Source organism: Phycodurus eques, chromosome 9, assembly GCF_024500275.1.
Source record: "Phycodurus eques isolate BA_2022a chromosome 9, UOR_Pequ_1.1, whole genome shotgun sequence".
NCBI lineage: Eukaryota > Metazoa > Chordata > Actinopteri > Syngnathiformes > Syngnathidae > Phycodurus > Phycodurus eques.
The window spans coordinates 14,475,140-14,494,454 of record NC_084533.1 but is presented as its reverse complement, the minus strand read 5'-3'; the positions used below and the strand labels follow the sequence as shown (position 1 = coordinate 14,494,454).

The 19,315-nt window shown below is 42.4% G+C and overlaps 1 protein-coding gene across 2 annotated transcripts in view; it reads left to right on the top strand.

Moving 5' to 3' along the window:
* LOC133407941 (neuroligin-3-like) overlaps positions 1–19,315 on the top strand; it is a 186,886-nt gene that overhangs the window by 109,723 nt on the left and 57,848 nt on the right. For both annotated transcript variants that reach the window (XM_061686303.1, XM_061686304.1), the window contains one exon: positions 12,847–13,032. In XM_061686303.1, coding sequence (XP_061542287.1) covers positions 12,847–13,032 — 186 coding nt within the window. The remainder of the gene's footprint in view (positions 1–12,846; positions 13,033–19,315) is intronic.

Below are 19,315 nucleotides of genomic sequence, written 5' to 3'. Positions count from 1 at the left end.
CTCAATAGAGATGTGAAAGACATCATTGCCAGTTATAGAAAACGCTTGATTTCAGTTGTTGCTACTGAGGATGGCCCAACCAGTTATTAGGTTTAGGAGGCCATTAATTTTTCACACATTGGCAGGTAGTTTTTTTTCCCTTAATAAATTGAATCACCATTTAAAAACAGAATTTTATCTTCACTTGGGTTATATTTGTCTGATATTTACATTTGTTTTATGAACTTAAACATTAAAGTGGGGAACATCCTTTGCAACTAATTTGAAGACAAATGAAAACCAGCACACTGTGCCCATTCCTGTAGCCAAGTTTCATTGTAGGGCGAGCTTTCAGAAGACAAATAACATGACTAATTCTAAGGTGCCGTGCTAAACAGCGAGGGAACATTGTTCATGTAATGTGCTGCTGAGCTACAACGCACATTGGAAGGATTTGTATTTGACCAATACAAAGAAGAATGAAAAATGTGAAGGAAAAATGTGAGAAAATTATTGTACAACACCAGATGTTTAGCTATAAAATAGTTGACTTTCCACTATGTTCCAATAAGGATCACACAAAAAGTGAAAAAGTAAGTACCCCCCTTGTTAAATCATGAATTAATTTTGACTAATCACAATTTTTAGTTAATTTTCACAGATCACAGTCAGGCCTGATTTCCTCCATACCTGTTCAATCAAGAAATCACTTGAACGGAATCTATCCCGACAAAAGATCTAAAAAATTAATCTTATTATGTCTGTGGGAATGAGGAGTGCAACAACCTGTTGAAAGGAGAGCTTTGTATCTCCACTAAATGATGGCTCTTCTCAGTTGTTCACAAGCAAGAATTGGGCGAGGTTAACCACTGCATGAGCAAAGAGCATTTTAAGAACAATGTTTCTCAATGTACAATTCTAAGAAATGTAGGGTTTTCATCATCTACTGTCCATAATATATCAAAAGATTCAGAGAATCTGGAGAAATCTCTGCACGCAAGGCTGAAAACCAACAGTGAATGCCTGTGACCTATCCCCTCAGGCGGCACTGCATTCAAAACCGGCATCATTGTGTAAAGGATATTGCCAGGAGGGCTCGGGAACACGTCATTCCCAGACCATTGCCAGTTAACACAGTTCGTCCATACAACTGCAATTGAAAGTTATAGTAAATCTCTACCATGCAAACTGAAAGCTATGTATCACCCAGAAATGCTACCGGCTTATCTGGGCTCAAGCTCATCTGAGATGGACTGACACAAAGTGTGCTGTGGTCTGACGAATCCACATAAAGTGTTTTTGGAAATCATGGACATCGTGTCCTCCAGGCCAAAGAGGAAAAGGACCATCGGGATTGTTACTGTATAAGCACAAAGTTCAAAAGCCAGCATCTGTGATGGTATGGGGGTGTGTTAGTGCCCATGGAATGGGTAACTTGGACATCTGTGAAGGCCCCATTTATGCTACAGGTTTTGGAGCAACATAAGCAGTGTCTTTTCAGGGATGTTCCAATTTATTTCAGCAAGATAATGCCAAGTCACATTCTGCATGTGTCACAACAGCGTGGCTTTGAAGTAAAAGCATACAAATACTAGACTGTCCTGACAGAAGTCCTGAACTCTCTCCCAATGAAAATGTGTGGCGCATTATGAAGTGTAAAATACGACAACAGAGACGCCGGACAGTTGAGCAACTGAAGTTGTACATCAAGTAAGAATGGGAAATAATTCCACTTGCAAACCTTCAACAATTAGTGCCCTCAGTTCCCAAACACTTACTGAGTGCTGTTAAGTTGATCAGTTTGGATATTAAATATCTTGTCTTTGTATACTGTATTCAATTAAATATACTGTAGGTTGAAGACGGCACGGTGGGTGACTGGTTAGCACATCTGCCTCACAGTTCTGAGGACCGGGTTCAAATCTACCCTCCCCTGTGTGGATTTTGCATGTTCTCCCTGTACCTGCGTTCTCCCTGTACCAAAACATGCATGGTAGATTACTTGAAGACAATGAATTGCCTGTAGGTGTGAATGTGAGTGTGAAAGGTTATTTCTCGATATGTGGCCTGCAATTGGCTGGCGACGAGTTCAGTGTATATCTCGCCTCTCGCCCAAGGATCGCTGGGAAAGGCTCCAGCACGCCCACGACCCTTGTGAGACAAGCGGTACGGAAAATTGATGGATGGATGGATACTGTAGGTTGAAAAGTATTTTTAAATAATTGTATTCTGTTTTTATATTTATGTTTTAAACAACATACCAACCGCATTAGAATTGGGGTTTGTCGGTCAGATTTGCACATTTTCATGCCACACTTTTGAACTTACACAAACACATGCACACAAAGAGGTGGCACATCAGGCAGTTTCTTTGTTACAGGGAAGAGGGAGGGAAATGATCTTGACTATAAAAACGCTTTCTAAAAAGGAGTTGGAAAATTGTGAAATGTCTCCCAACGAGCCATTTTCTTCCAAGTGGAACCAAAGCGCTGCTTAACCTCGCAGTTGTGCCTCTTCAACACCAGTCTTTTTCTCTCCCTTGGCGGGATTGTGTAGGCACGCCTCCGCACCAGCTGTGAGATGCTGCGTCCTCCTCAATGTAAAAGCATTTGACTGCCTTTGACAAGTAACTGTCTGTGCTCAAAGCAATGATGTGTAGAAAGTGTGGTACTGGAAAAAAAATGCATGTAATGGAATGCTTTGCCAGTAAGGGAGACAAATGCAGCAAAAGTGAAAATGGACTGTAGAAAGGAGTTTGTCAAGCAAATAATGAAGCTTCTCCTGCAAAGTAAAAGAAATCTCACAAATGTTTATAAATTAATTTCATGTACTAAATCAATGCACTTACCAATCACCAAATGGGAAGAATACCTCTCCATGTGTGCTGACCGTAGCTACTGGATACAGATTTGTAACAACACATTTAGAATGACAAAAATCTACAGCTTATACAATATAAAGTGCTCCATAGAACACACTTTATTCAGTTAACTATGCATAAAATGGGCTTCTCTCCATCTAATATATGCGTGCATAGCACCAAAAATACCCAGGACACCTATTTTCATGCTATATGGGAATGTACACCAAGTCAATGCTTTAGGTCTTCGGTTATACAAAAACTCTCGTATATTTTAAACTGCAGGATTCCACTTTCCCCAAGATTGTGCATACTTGGCCACTTAAGCATAATTTACCTCCCTAATAAATATTCACAATCATTAGTTGTCGCGTTAGCTACCGCTAAGAAAACAATTCTATTAAACTAGAAAAACAAAAAAGCTATTAACATCAATCAGTAGCTAAATCTCATCATAGAATATATTGCGTTGGAAAAAATGTCAGCAGAACGAAAAAAATCAATTACACATATAAGTAGATAGCTGGTCACCTTTCCTCAACATGCTAAATGTAGACTCTAGATTCCTTTGCCTGAGTAGGGTGCCATTTGACAATAGCAAGACTATTTTCATAAGTGTGAAAGTAAACAATGGAATTCTATATTTTTTTGTTGTCGAGGTTCTTTGTTGTCGAGGTTGTTCTATTTATTCGAGGTTGTTCTATTTATTCTATTCTATTTATGTATTTTTATTTTCCCACATTTTAGATCGGTTTGCATGGTGAAAAGACACATGCATGCTGTGGGGATCTTCTCCTCTTGTCTCTGTGTTTGCTGTTCCGGAGTCTTTTTTTTCACTCCTTCCTGATCTCGGGGGTGGGGGGAAACCGCTGGGGTGACCTCCTGGGGAGTAATGGTGGTGTGATGGTGACTCGCGCATGTTCCGTGGGTGCTGGGGTGATGCCGGCTGGCACCCGCCTGGGTCCCCCTCTTTGGCATCTGGTGGGGCCCCCCTGTCGCTCTTCGGGCCTGCTTCCTCCTCTTCTTTCCGTTCCTTGCGTCCCGCTGCGGTCGCCTCTTCCTCCTACCATGGGGGAGCCAGGCGGTCCCCTGCTGGCTATGGGGCCTGCTGTGGGGTTCTTTTCCCTTCCTGGTTTGGGGTGAGGGGGTCCACATCCCACGCTCAGGGCCGAGTAGTGGGTGCTGGCGGGTGCGTGCGTGTGTGTGTGTGTGGGGGGGGGGGGGGGGGGGGTTGAGGGGGCAGGGTTGATGCTGTGGGTCTGGGTGGGATGGCCCTCTTCGTCGGTGGTTGTCCGGCCTAATGGGCCTGACCTATCATGGCCCGCGGCTGCACCTTATCGTTCCCTTGTCGGGTGCCCTTATCCGCCCTCTTTCCAACAAACAAGGGACAATCTCCCGCCCTCGGGCTGGGCGTGGACTGGCTGCATCACGGACCCTGCGGGTTGGGGGGCGTCTGGGTCTCCTGTGAGTGGGGGGGGGGCGTGTGTGTGGTGGGGTAGGTGGTGTGGGGTGGGCTTGGGTGGTTGGCTGGGCGGTGGCATTGGGTCCCTATGGCCTCCACTGGGTTGCCGGGTGTCGGGGCGCCTCGGTGGGGCCGGCGGACCGCCCTGGGTCCCTCGGTGTGGGACATGTCCCGTCCACCGGGCTGCTCTCGGGTGGACCCCTGGGCCTGATCCCGCCCCTCGATTGATTGGGCGGGTTCCTCAGCCGCCGCGGTGCGGCCACAGCAAATACTTCTGTCTGTCTTTGTGCATGTAAAATGGTATCAATTCACTTGCATGTATCTGCAGGCACACAGCCCTTGGACTCTTTCACTGGGTGTGGGGTCATGCACTTACTGAAACAAATAACTCACAAATACGGAAATTGGTTGTGTATCCCCTCACTTATACTCTCGTCCTGTAGACTTTCATAATTTACTTAATTAATGCCAAATCATTACATTATCTCCAACAATGCCACAAAAGAAGGAAAAAAAAGAAGAAGAAGCTTTATGAGTTTATGTCTGTCAGTCTGTCTGTCTGCCTGCCGCTAATGAAAGAATTAGACCAAGCTAAATATTTTCAAAACTTTTACCACAATTAATGTGACATGTAACCTCAACTGAAAAAAATATTTAATCTTTTTCAGAGGAAACGTCAAAAAAATACAAGTGGGATAATATGGTTGTACAAGTGTGTACACCCTCATATATCTGGGGATATGGCTGTGTTCTGAATTAACCAATTACATTCAAAATCAGTCACTGGGAGTCAGCACACATGCATGATGCTGCCACTACCATGTTTCACTATATGTTTGGTGTTCTTTTGGTGGTGAGCAGTGTTATATTTCCCCCAAATATAACTTTTGGAACTAAGGCCAATACAACTGGGTAGAGCTTTGCTGAGCGAGACACAACATTAGATACACTACTATAATTAATTAATTAATTCTGGAGCTGTATCAAACGTGTTTCTTTTACTACACATCTAATAAGTGCGGCACGGTGGACAACTGGTTAGCACATCCACCTCACAGTTCTGAGCACCGGGGTTCAAATCCCGGCCCAGCCTGTGTGGAGTTTGTATGTTCTCACCGTACCTGCTTGGGTTTTCTCCGGGAACTCCGCTTTTCTCCCACAACCCGTGGTAGGTTGATTTAAGACTCTAAATTGAATTTAATTCATTGAATGTGAGTGTGAATGGTTGTTTGTTTCTATATCCCCTGCGATTGGCTGGCGACCAGTTCAGGATGTACCCCGTCTCTCGCCCGAAGATAGCTGGGATAGGCTCCAGCACGCCTGCGACCCGAGTGAGGATAAGCGGAACAGAAGATGAATGAATGAAGTTTTGATTGACACTGTCAGAGAGATATTCTTTTAACACATTTTTTTCTAATTGTTTTTTTGTTTGTAGTGATGTAGAATTCCTCAGTATGATGCAGGGCAGTTCTATACTGCACCATATAATGGCTATCTGACAGTGGCAATCTAAATTGAGCATTATCGTTTTGGTAAAGACAGATTATTCATAAAAACAGATTATTCATTGGTCTATGCAGTTCTAGCTAATGGGATGTCCAGTGAGTGTACATAGTTTGAACAATTTTTAACCACTTTTTGTCCTATGGAATTGTAATTTTTGAAGTCTCTCGTCTCCTCTTTCCAACTCTTTCCAACTCTGTGTGATGTTATGTAAATGGTCTTCAGTGTTCAGGAAGCCATAAAGAGGCTTCCTTGTGCTTGCATGCCCTTTTTTTTGTCCCTTTCCCTTGCTCTCAGATCAGACTGATCTGACTCCAGCCGTGCCGTTGGGCATCGAGCTGTAAACAGGAGCCGATCCGAGTGGCAATCACCGTCATTCAAACCCATCCTATACTATTTTCTAAAAACCCAAACATGCACCACCCCTAACTCTCTTTGTGAATGATGTGCCACTGGTTTTCTCATTTTGCTTGTCGTGAGCTTGACACACAGACCCTTTATTTGCCCCCTTCCCTCCTCTGCTTCCTATCCACACCCCAGAGACTCCTATTCAGCTCGGGCCTGGCTGGCGGGAAGTTGGAGCTCTTTTGTAGTGTAGGATTCTTAAGGGAGGCTGTCAAGGCTGTGACTGTGTGGGCCTTTATTTCCCCAGAGAAGAGAAGGGGGGAACAGATAGAGGGAGAGTACAAGATAGAGATGGGGGGGAAGTACCGAGGAAGGGTTTGGACACAGACCGCCTTGTTAACCAGCACCCCCAAAGAGATAGAGGATGAGAGGCAGAAAGACATGGAAAAGGCAAAAAGGGATGAAAACTTGCCTTCCTTTACATCATCGCTGTTTTTCCCCAACCTCCTCCCTTTTATTCTTCTCCTTCCTATCCGTTCCCTCCATCTGTCTCTGTGTAAGCTGACTCTACAGCTCAATAAGATACTTTTGCCCTACTCCTCACCCATCTTTGACCCCACCTCACCTTCTGCCATTACTTCACACACATTCTATTATCCGGCATATCAAGCTAAGAGAGATGTCTTAGGTTGGAGCGATCGTTATCATCACCTCTTTCCGCTCTAGCGTGAGTTATAGCCCTCAATATGGAAACAGACATTTAAATCATAATCAAGCAATACGTATGTGGTGAGGAAAGGGTAAAGGAAATCACTCCCACAGCTCAGGAGGGAGAAAGAGACATGGTGGTTATACTGAGAATGGCGCACCAGGCTATTGATAAAATAAAAAAACATCACAGCACAAAATACATTATGTGGCAACACGCTTGGAAAAAGAAACTGTTCCAGGTGACGAAATATAAACGGAGAGCTACTACATATGATACGCCAATGGCCACAGCATTTCTCCACAGTGATGCTTCAGCGCCGGCAGCGAGGCCATGCTGCCTACCTTAAGTGACCCTCATGGCTCATGTGAAACTATGCACAGTTGTTCCCCGACAAGAACAATGCAAGGTGACAGGTGTATGCTGGCCGGACTGAGACCTGGTCAAAGCTCGACTCTGCCTCTCAGGCTGCGATCAGGTCTCAATCCGTGCCACTGCAAGAAAATACCATAGCACAAGAAGAGACATGGTCGTGTCAGAATGTCATCCAGTTATCAGTTCAGACATGTTCCGACAGGCAGAGGAGAACAGAGAGACTGATGTTAATCCATGCTGTGTGTTTACAGTAAATAAGAAACGCTAATCTAATCTCTCATCCATCTGACAAAGAGACGTCGGACTCCATGATCTGCCATCTATTGCAAAGATTTTTCAAGTTATTCACAAGCATGGCCTTAAGATAAAGATGCATGTAAGACAAGTTCACAGAAGAATTTCTGTTACTGTACTTGAATATTAGATTTAAGAATAAATTATTAAAGAGGCTTGATATAAATGTTTATTTGTATGAATCCATCTTTCTAGTGCAGTTCAACTTCAGGGCATACGCCTTTCTTTTGTCAAAACAAAGTGTTTGTCACAAAACCATTTGAGCTCAAACTGCAAAATAAGGTATTTTATCTAAAAGCATGTTTTTCTGTTTTTCTTGTGAATAAACTTTACCCTGTCAGCTTTTAATTATAGTATGTTAATACTATATTTGTTGATTTCAGTTATAATTGTTCTCTTTTATATTTAATATTGAATTCATTTCACCTCAGCCATCATAAATCTTTATTAACAGTCCAAGGAATGTGTTATGTAACATTTTACTATTACCGGTAATCACTTTTAATCATACAACTTAGCATTAGGCATAACAGTAAAATGTATACGTAAATCCCCTTTGACTAATGCTTAGTGTGGGTGTGTGGGCGCGCATGTGTGTGTGCAGACGCATACACAACTTTCCCATGTACAGTAGTTTCTACTTTACCGATTCTATGGTTATCAACCTCTTTGCCGTCGCTAGTTCCTTTCTGAGGTGGCAAAACAAGCAAAGAATTGCCCAAACCCACTTGGTGGGGTTAATCCTTTAGATGCTAACAGGGTTTACATCTCGCGAGAGCTGCAGAAGATTTAAAATGGAGATTAAGACATATATCCAGACCTCTAAAGCATTCGAAAGTTGAGACTCCCAGTCATCTTTTTTTGTGAGAAATTGATTGTTTGTACGTACATTGTTGCTTACAGTAAATCTAAAAAGCAGACTGAAAAGGTTGTTTGATACACAGCTGATGTATTTAAGGGCCAGACAATGGCAACAAACATCAGACCGTAAATGTGCGCAGTACGGCCAAGCATAAAAACAATTGCATTGCTATCTTAATTGCTTTCCAAAGAAAGTATTTCCAATTTAGCCATCGCCAGCAGCTATACAATTATTATTTCAACAGTAGTGCCTGCAGCTTGTCCTGTTGTTTCAGATAGTGGCTTTCCACCTCTCTACATTATAATGGCCACATTTATTTACAAATGCAGGTGCATCAGCCTGGTGAAACAAAGAGTCCCCACTGAACGAAGCATTGGATAGCATTTTATTCTGCAAGATGGTTTTGCAATTCTGATTGATCATATTTTGTCATCCTATAACGACTTATATCAACTCATCTTTAATTTCCAGAGTAAATTGTGGCTATTTCTTTCCATTTAGGATCGTAGTTGCAGTCAATCTCTTTGCTTGAAATACACATGGGACACAAGGATGGATGGACTTTACACCTACAAGTGTGACAGTGACAATGGAAGGAAATATGGTGTTGGCTTCCACTTTTGCAGATATCCAACCTTCTTCACTTGGGAGACTGTACAAGATTTTAGAGTGTTGAGGCACAGGTGTGAGTTCATTTAGAAGGGCCCGTATCACAATATATCTTTCATGTAGTTCATCCCAAGAATGTTTGATAATGTTGTAGTCAGGACGCTCCTGTTGCTTCATAGCAAACTCATCCAGTCCTTGCCTGTATGGACCTTGCTTTATTCACAGAAAAGAAAGAAAATTTCCTTCTTTTATACATATCCACAAAGTTGGAAGAATTGATATTCCAACAATATTCTTTGCACGATGAAGAATAAAATTTGTTTAACTCGTGTCACATGCACAGGTGCCCCAAACTGTTTGTGTTCTGTAGTGTGATTGTTTCTCTTGCTGGTTAAGTTCCCACTCAGTGGCAGTATGAATCTGAGTGTGAATGGTTGAATGTCTCAATAAATTATGTGCCCTGTGATTGACTGGTGACCAGTCCAGGGTGAAGTCTGCCTTTTGCCCGAAATCTGCTGGGGAAAAACACCAGCTCCCCACGACTGAACTGGAGAGGAATTTCTTTATTGTTTATGGATGGATGAATGTTTCTCCTGCCAGTTATCGATGATATACCACCACTTTGCACAGCAGAAATAAAGTAAACAAAAACAAAGAACTAAAAAAATTAGTCAAAATCACACAATATCATTACTCATGCATAAGAAAGTGATGTGATTGCCACTCCTGCCAGTTTGTAATGATAACTGCCACCATGCAGACAGAACAACTCCAGGAAAGCCAAGAAATCAGGACAGATGCAGTCATGTAATGTTTTATCATGAAGTGATGATACCCGTAAAAGCATGAATGAGTGCAGAGGGCAGCGTGATTGTGGACCAGTGAGCTATCCAATTGTCTTAGTGCGAGCCCGCCTTAAAGTACCTGGCCACACTCCCCATTGATTAATATATTTCATAGGGAGTGTGTGTCAATATCTAAGTCCATCTGATGTACTTCATAAGTTGACCGTCACACGGTAACCTAAATAAGTTTGATTCTCGGGATAGTGTGGTCTCTCTAACCAGCACCCAGAAGAAGATGGTACAAGTCTGTTGCCCTTTCGTGGGGATGGCACACATGGAGGAGCAGTGGGAGAAGAAGTGAATGAAAAGCTCTTGAAATGGAGTCTTCCCCTCCCCTCCTCTGCCTGTCTTTTTCTATTCCTCCGCCTGTCTCGTTGGCGCTCTCTCTCTCTCTTTCTCTGCATGTGCCACGCTGCTCTGTCATCCTCAGGGATGCGTCTGAAGGAGACCATCTGTTGATCCATTTGTCGTCTCCTTTGCTGCCTGTGCCACTTCCTACTCATCCTATTCATGGTCAGGCTCGGCTTTTCCGATGCCACACAGTTGTGGCCAATAGGTGGGCGGGGGCATGGCAGGTGCGATGTTGAGGGCGAGGCAGGCTGTCTATCATGGTGGATTCACACAAAGGGGAAAGATAAAAGGTCGTTAGGACAAACACTCTTCGGGCATAGCGTAAACAGCTAATGAGTCCCGAGCAGCTGCTTTCTAATCTGTGTTTATCCAAAGTGATCATTGCTCTGTCTGACCTGGGTCAGAAACACAGATTTTATCTTTTTTGTCTTCAAAGCATTTCTCTTTCATCCCACAGGGCTTGGAGACAGTCCTCATCATTACATAGAGGCATCAACCATGAAATAGAAACAAAGCTTTGAAACACTGAAGGGAATGCAAACCACAGCCACATTCACTGCTTGTGATATGTTTAGCAGTCTTTGGAGGGAGGGGTGTTTCTTTGTGTCCACACGTCTCAGAGTTGTCACCTCGCATGCATGTTCTCTGGTTTGATGGACACTGAGTCCACCGTCGGGACTTTAGGGAGCGCCTGCCTTTGATCTTCTCCCTTGGCTCTCGATTACCCATCATTCAGCAGGGCTCAGGCATGTGAGAGCCGGTTGGGAGTGGGCGTGTTAGTACATTATGAGGTCTGATGGGCCCAGGAGAGAGTCATTGTCCAAATCGGACATCATAGAGCAGATGACACAGTGGGAATGTACATGGATAGTACCTGCTAGAAATGTCAAGTGAGGAATGTTAAAGCTGAAGATAAAATATGCTCTTGTTGTGGCTTCAAAATATGACCATTGCACCCTTTTTCAATGACTCATAAGTTTTTCATCCGAACTGATCAATATGGGTGTTCATCTGGGGGAGACGTGACATTGATTTGCCGTAAGGTACGAGATGACGTGGTCTCACACACTCCTGTTTTACCAATAACCTTGTCATCTAATAAGTCATGATTTCACCCTCGATGTCAACTGGAATGATGGTTAGCAAATAACCTTTCAGGTTGAAGATGCATGGTTATAGGCAGTACACTATACGGCCAAACGTATTGAGAGACAACCACTGAATGAAACATGGACTATTGAAGGATGGACTATTCATGTTTGAGTTCTCATTTTTCTTTTAGACACAAACACTGAAAGAATCAGTCTAAATGAGACACTCTAACTAACAGTTGAGGAGAACTTGGACTTGTTGGCATGTCGGCCACGGTACAGTGGTACCCCAATTTACAAGTTTTTCCAGATACGAGCCATCGCTTGGCCAATTTTTATTTTATTTTTTTTTTTGTCTTGAATTGCGAGTGAAAATTTGAGTTCAAAGCTGTTTATGGCCACTTACAATTGAAGTTTACTTTAACACTAAAACAAAACAAAAAGAATTACACATTTAAACAAACGAAAAAACTTTGTCTCAAAAAACGTATGGCTAGCTTAATGCTAACACATAATGGCAAATGTCATAGAAAGGCTAATTATAAAACTTTTAGCAACTTATATTTGAACAAGCGGTAGCAACACATTTAGACCGAACATACAACAACACTCATAGGTATACTGTATATTCGTTTTTATTTGCAGAAAAAAAGCAAAAATCACTGCAGCTTAGTTACGCATTTTTCGTCTGTTTCATCGTTAAATCTACACGTGGAATGTCCGTATATATTACACCGCCCCCTGGTGGCCAAAGCACACACACACCAGAATGAGCAGCACAATGCCAATTGAATTATTATGATGCACAAATTGTTTAATTCTTTACATGCTATTTAATTATGTTATTTCAGTATGTTTATATAAATTATACAACTGTAAATTGCTATTTTTCTGATTAAAACCACATTATACAATTTTTGTTGATGTTGTTTGAGGCGCTGGAATGGATTAATGGCATTTCTATCGATGTCAATTGAGAAAGAGGATTTGAGATTCAAGCATTTTGAGCTATGAGCATTGTCACGGAACCAATTAAACTCATGAATCAAGACAACACTGTACTTTAATTTGAGAAGATATTGCAGTGAAAATAGGAGGCTGTGCGGTATAAAATTGCACTGTCGAGCGCTAAGGCATGCTAACATTAGCATTAATATTAATGAATGAATGTGGTTGGATGTTGGATTTCGTGGTCGGAAGGGCCGTAGGCGCAGAATGGCAGCCACGCTTCCGTCAAACTGCCCCAGGGTAGCTGTGGCTACACAAGTAGCTTACCCCCACCTGGGAGTGACTGTGGACTGAATGAATAATATGTGCAATTGCATCTGCCAGTGGAAAAGCATTGGTAGAAGCTAAAGTTATAGTCGGAGGACTAACTCCACATTTTACTTCATGTTGGCATAAAGATCACTTGTTCCATGGACCATGTTTCACGCAAGTCTCAAACATCCCACTGTGCTTAGACTTTATACAAAAGCACATTTTAGCACCCAGTATAAGTGTTTAACAATATGTCTACAATATATGCATTTTCAAATCTCTTTATCTGCATGTGTTTCAGGCTTCCTCAGTACTGGGGACCAGGCTGCTAAAGGGAACTACGGGCTGCTGGATCAGATCCAGGCTTTAAGGTGGATCAGTGAGAACATCGGCTTCTTTGGAGGAGATTCTAACCGTATCACTGTGTTCGGTTCTGGCATCGGAGCTTCCTGCGTCAGTCTGCTAACCCTTTCCCACCACTCTGAAGGTACGTAAGGTGCTGTCAAAATTGGGGTGGGGTTACGGGGTGAATCTGGCAAAGGCAGAGAGCCAGTCATTGAGTAAAGTACAGTACAGAATGACAAATATTGTATGGAGCAGGTGTTTGCATTTCAATCATTGTGTTGTTCAATACCACGGGGAAATTCCACATGTGGGTCTTGCGATGCTTTGCTGCTTTTGCGCGTATCCCCTCGCCTCCTTTTAGATGTCAGAGATGAGCCGGCGGGTATAATGTTTTTTTTGTGAACAAGATTAAAAAACATGATGCACTTTGGAAGAGCCATTCAGTCCTGCTAAAGGACGCACACGTACACACAGAGACAGACACAGACACACACCCGCACACACACACACACACAAACCACTCTTAGAATTACAATGTTGTTTCTCCTCAGGCTTCCTTAATGCTATCTCATAATGATATACTACTCTCGTTGGCCGTGTCTTTTTTACTAAATGCGGCATGTGTGCTTAACCTGGACTCGCTATAAGAATCCCTCATAGACGTACTTCCCTAATGCTTCATTGAATTAAGGAGCCCTACTGCTTATACGTAAATTCTGGCTTCGGCTTACTGCAACGAGCCACCGCTGTGGGATCCATCCGTGAATGTAAGCTTCCTGCTACACCCTCCTGAGCAGCGGAGTAACTGCATCATTCTTAACCTTGAATTATTACTTTCACTCACATATTTACTCATCCAGTTGAACTAGTTCTTTTGCATCCATTCCGTTGTAAAGTTATGTTTATGTGGTGGTTAATATTCTAAATTAGAAATCGTAACATTTTACATCCATACAAATATTTACTCTGCTTGTAAAGCAGCCACTAACAAGGTCATTTGGACAAGCATGGTTGGCAGCATAAAATGCTTTAACTGTACATACACGGCATTGAGGTGGATTTATAACCATTTTGCATGATGCTAGACAAGGTTGAATCTTTAAATAGTTTTTTATTTTTGATGCTCAGTATTTTTTTATATGTTTGCCGCACTCCAATTTGCATTCAAATATTAATAATTGCCTCGATTTCATCAGATGGGTGATGGCTGCCTCACAGTTCTGAGGACCCGGGTTCAATCCCCGGCCCCGCCTGTGTGGAGTTTGCATGTTCTCCCCGTGCCTGCGTGGGTTTTCTCCGGGCACTCCGGTTTCCTCCCACATCCCAAAAACATGCATTAATTGGAGACTCTAAATTGACCGTAGGTGTGAATGTGAGTGCGGATGGTTGTTTGTTTGTACGTGCCCTGCGATTGGCTGGCAACCAGTTCAGGGTGTAACCCGCCTCCTGCCCGATGACAGCTGGGATAGGCTCCAGCACGCCCGCGACCCTAGTGAGGAGAAGCGGCTCAGAAAATGGATGGATGGATGGATGGGTGATGGCTGCTGTTGGATTATTTTTTTTATTTTTATTTTTTTACTATTAAAGCTGCTTTTATTCCTACTCTATAATGCTACGCCTCATGTAGCATGTTATTATACTGCCAGTGAAACCATCTCCTCCCTCCTAGTAAATGGGATATTACCGGGTTTGTTCCCTCCACCTGAATGGTAATGTATGTGACACTGATGGGTGAAAAAGAGCCAGGAAAAACTCGAAAGTTATTTGGAAGTTAGAAAGAGGAAGCCAGAACTTGCAGCAATTTATCCAATGGCAATCTGTTTTAAAACATCATTTCATCAAATTTGGTATTGGATCAGAATTTTTTTTAAAAACAAATTAAATATAGTCGGCTACAACAACCTCTGCCTCCTCCATCTCTTCCATACCAATCTTTTTTTTTTTTTATCCCATTATACTGTCTCACTGTAGCCACAATTGGTAGGATGTTCATGTTTCCAAGACAACACAGACAACAAGAATAGAAAGCATCTGGAAAGCGGCGACGAAACTGAAGTAAGAATCCATATTCAAATGCATTATACAATGGTTCGAGCACACCTGCTTTTTGGTGGCCTCTAGTAATGGATTTGTGTAATGATTTCTTATACATGTTTGCATCTGCTCGTCGTTAGGAAGAAATATTGTGTTGAGTACCTTGCACTATGGAAATTAGAGTAGGAGACAAAATGGGAAACAATGTGTCATTGTTTTTAGCGCTTTGAAATATTTTTGGCCAGTGATGACAATAGAAAAACCTGTGTAGAGTCAAACTGTCACCATCATAAAACAGTGGACAGGTGTTGTGTTTAAAAGGGACAATTGTGAGGATAAGCGGCTCAGAAAATGGATGCATTTACTTTTTATAGTCAGGTTTGCAAACCAAGTGTGAAATTAAACAATCAAGTAAATCTTAAGTCATCTGCCTATTTAATGAAATTTTGTCTGTGATCGCTCACAGACACAATTTAGTTTTTCATTTCCACCCCTCTATTATCAAACTGTTAAGCTTATTAATGTAACAACCACCCTCACACTGAATTTCTCAGCAAATGACAGCAATGTTCAACAGCGAAAGAACCCCTTTGAGGAGGCAGCCGAAGCACTTTTTACTTACTACAATTACTGTATGTCAAATTCAAAAGATGCTGCAGTGTTGATTAGCGTTAGCTAATAGCAATACCTGCATTAGCTTCTGAAAACAATGTTACAGTTATATTCGACTAAGCTGTAGACGTGGCAGTGAGGGGTATTTGTTTTTGGCAATGTCATGTTGTCATGTCCAAAGCCACTACACTTTGCTACGATTGAAATGCATGTGAAAACTCAATTGGATCTTTATTTAATGTAGTTGAGACTCAGTGCCAGCCTCAGATTTGATCATCGCCATCTAACCGCCTCTCCAAGCACGAGGGAAGGGAGGAGGGGGAGAGGAGAAGCAGCAATAAAACAGTCCAAAATCCAGATGTCAGGGGGTAAGGCATAGCAAGAGGAAACTTGCACGTGGAACACCACTTTAGAGGTGTATTTTCCCTCAAATGTTGGCCTACTGTACTTCCGACCTCGAGCATTTGACCATATAGGTGCCACTGTAGAAACAGTTTTGTCAAACTGAATTTGGCACTCAGTAGAATATCATCCAATATGACAGCAAGGGATACGCCTTCATATACAGTATGCACTCACACGCATTGTCTTTCTTATTGTGTGGCTCAGAGGCAGGATAATGAGGCCCAGGTTAGAGAGGTAAATCAGGGATGGCACACTGTTTTAGAGCTCCCTGGTGTTTGTGTGTGTGTGTGTGTGTGGGTGTGGGTGTATGTATGGATGTTTTCTAATGACAGTAATCCCACTTGCACTGTACATAGCCTGTCATGGCTGCCTGCAGAGCGTGCTTTCTATGAAACGCAACGTCTTTCGGTGGCAGTGTGACAACTTACTTGAGATGCTCCATGCACCTCCTGAAGCCTATTTAATAAGCTGGATCCTCCTATATCATCCTAGCCCTCCGGCCTCTCTTTGATTGCCTGCTCCTCTGGCCTGGCCTTGGTGGCGTCTCCATGTGGGCATGCCAATGGCTTCCAGTCATAGGGTACATCCATCACGAGCCCCCCACTCCCTATGGCCCACATGAAGCCTGGCCTGGTCATCCTCTCGTGAGGGCTGCATTTTTTTAGACCCGGGTTCCTACCCGGCCTCTTCCATCTAATCCCCTCTTCACTGCACCCATCTGTCTCCCTGCCTTCACTGACAGTAAAAGCATGTTCGGGCCACACGCTTCCTCTCTATGTCTCCCTAGCCCTTTCTTTTCCCTTACTCATCTGCAGGATGTACAGTGTTTCACCATTAGTAAGATGGTCTCCCTGTCTGCTGTGTGCCAAACAATCAAGCTGCACATCTGAGACTCTGGAAGCAGGAATGGTCATTAAAAGCTCAGCCTCCCTCGGCAGGAGAGCATTTTTGACCAGCTTATTAAATGTAGATCAACAGAGGGGGATCTATGTCCCCTTCTTCTTCTTCTCTGGCTTCAAGACAAAATGGCAGCTGAAGAAGTTCAGATGCAAGGACATTAGCCAGTCCTGAGGATTATGTATCTGGCATCGCGCTGGCACTTTTTGAACATGCGAATGTGTCTTTTTCTCTATGTCCTAATCATAATTGGGATATTTTGCATTTTTTTTTCTGCTAATGAGCATCTTACCAAAAGCATGGGACAATATAAATGCATAATGCTTACAGTATTTGTTCAACTGAACTTGTATGATTTCCCATTATATACCACAACAATAAATTTAAAATATATCAGGTTCCCTGAAAATGGGAAGTTGGGTTAAGTTAAGTTAAGTTAAGTTAAGTTAAGACCTGTGCACATGTAGACTTTGCTTTGGTATCCAAAAAAGAAAATAACTTGAATGCTTTTCTCACAGAGTTCACACAATGATTATATTTGCTTGGCAGCATCAATTTCTACATCACATACTGTATAGAGGCAACACTTAGATTAATAAGGTATGTCTGCACGTGTCCACACAGGTTTGTCGTCCACAGACTTGGGGGAATGGGTTGCAGAAGCACTGAAGGTCGTTTCCCCCCCCCCCCCCTCTTCCTGTAAGCAATCAGGATAAAAGCTCTGCTTAGGAGCAAGTGCTTCTGTTTTAATGGAACATCTTGGAAATTAAAGACAGCAAGTGTGGAGGATCCTTCATGCCAATGTCAGCTTTCATTTTTATTAAGACTTCTGGGTTATTGGGGACTATAAATGTGTGTGTTAAATGCCTTGGCTTTATTACACTGGTGCAACACGTGCTGTCTTTTGAAATTCAAGACACCGCTTAGAAAACAGTCCAGCCCCTAGAAGCGCACTAAGGGAAGAAAGAAGCTTAATTGTCAGCAAAGTGTGACAGTTTTCTTTTTATGTGTGAACCATAGCCTAGATGCTGGTTAAAAACAAAACAGGATTGGACATCCTGAAATATTCAAAACATGAGCAGCTATTACTTTAATGGCTGTTCTATAGTATCTCGAGTCCTTCTGATTAATGCACTTTGCAAAGGATGTGACTTAATGTGTACATGATGTATTACTATACATTTTTTCTTCACTGATTAGGTGGGAAACACACAGTCTTCAATGAGAGTGATTTAAGTGTGATATAATGGCACACTTTCATGCCTCGTATGCTTAAAATGAACAGCCTAATTCAAATTTACTCTGCAATCACTACTTTGGTAATGTGTTTTTGCCAACTGAGGTTAATTTGGGAATATTTGTTCCAGTAAACTGTACAATGACTGCTATTCACTGAATTAAATTGGCAAATCTAATAATTACTACAATTTAAAAATATATTTCATTTATTTGATCTTGGTGGCACGGTGGACTGGTTAGCACATCTGCTCTAGGACCAGAGTTCAAATCCGGCCTCCAACTGTGTGGAGTTTGCATGTTCTCCCCGTGCCTGTGTGTTTTTTATTCCGGGGAACTCCGGTTTCCTCCCACATTCCAAAAACATGCGTGGTAGGTTGATTGAAGACTCTAAATTGCCCGTACGTGTGAATGTGGGTATGAATGGTTGTTTGTCTATTAGTGTCCTGCGATTGGCTGGCAACCAGTTCATGGTGTACCCCGCCTCTCGGTCAGAGTTAGCTGGGATAGGCTCCAGCACGCCCGCAACCCTAGTGAGGATAAGCAGTATGGAAAATGGATGGATGGATGACCTTGCTACAGTCACACCTCTATTAAGAACATCTGGTCTTGATAATGTGAGAGATGTAATTGCCCTCATTTTTTGCAGCTCAGATTGCAAAGACTGGAAACATCTTTTACTCAGCCCTAAAATAATAAATCCCCTTTCCTAATTTTCAAAATTTAACATTTTTCTTCCACCTTAATCTGAACAGTTGTCCCATTAATCCAAATGTGTTGTCACTGTCACGTTCACTAGCTGTGAGCATTTGTGTAATAAAAACTGTCAAGCAGATAATGCCAAATTTGATAGCAATTCAGCCTTTAACAATTGGATATTGAGTAATTTCTTTGGATGTTCTTTTTAAATTGTGACTGTTTCAGTCACATCATTTTTATGTGAACTTCATTACTGTTGTAACGATGCACTGTATTACAGTTTCATATGTACTGAATAAGGAGCATGGGCTTCACAGTATTACATGCTATTTATTACGCTTGTTACTACTAATGTCTCTGCTTACAGTACTTGAAATTTAACTCAGGGAGCACAATATTTCAAGGTATAATGGAACTGTAATGAATACCACCAGCATGACTTCACTAAGAGCATAAACAGACATCCCTTTACGGCTCCACATGTGATTTAACGGCACACGTCTGACACGACTGCTGCATTGCTCCTGGCGTGTATTTAAATA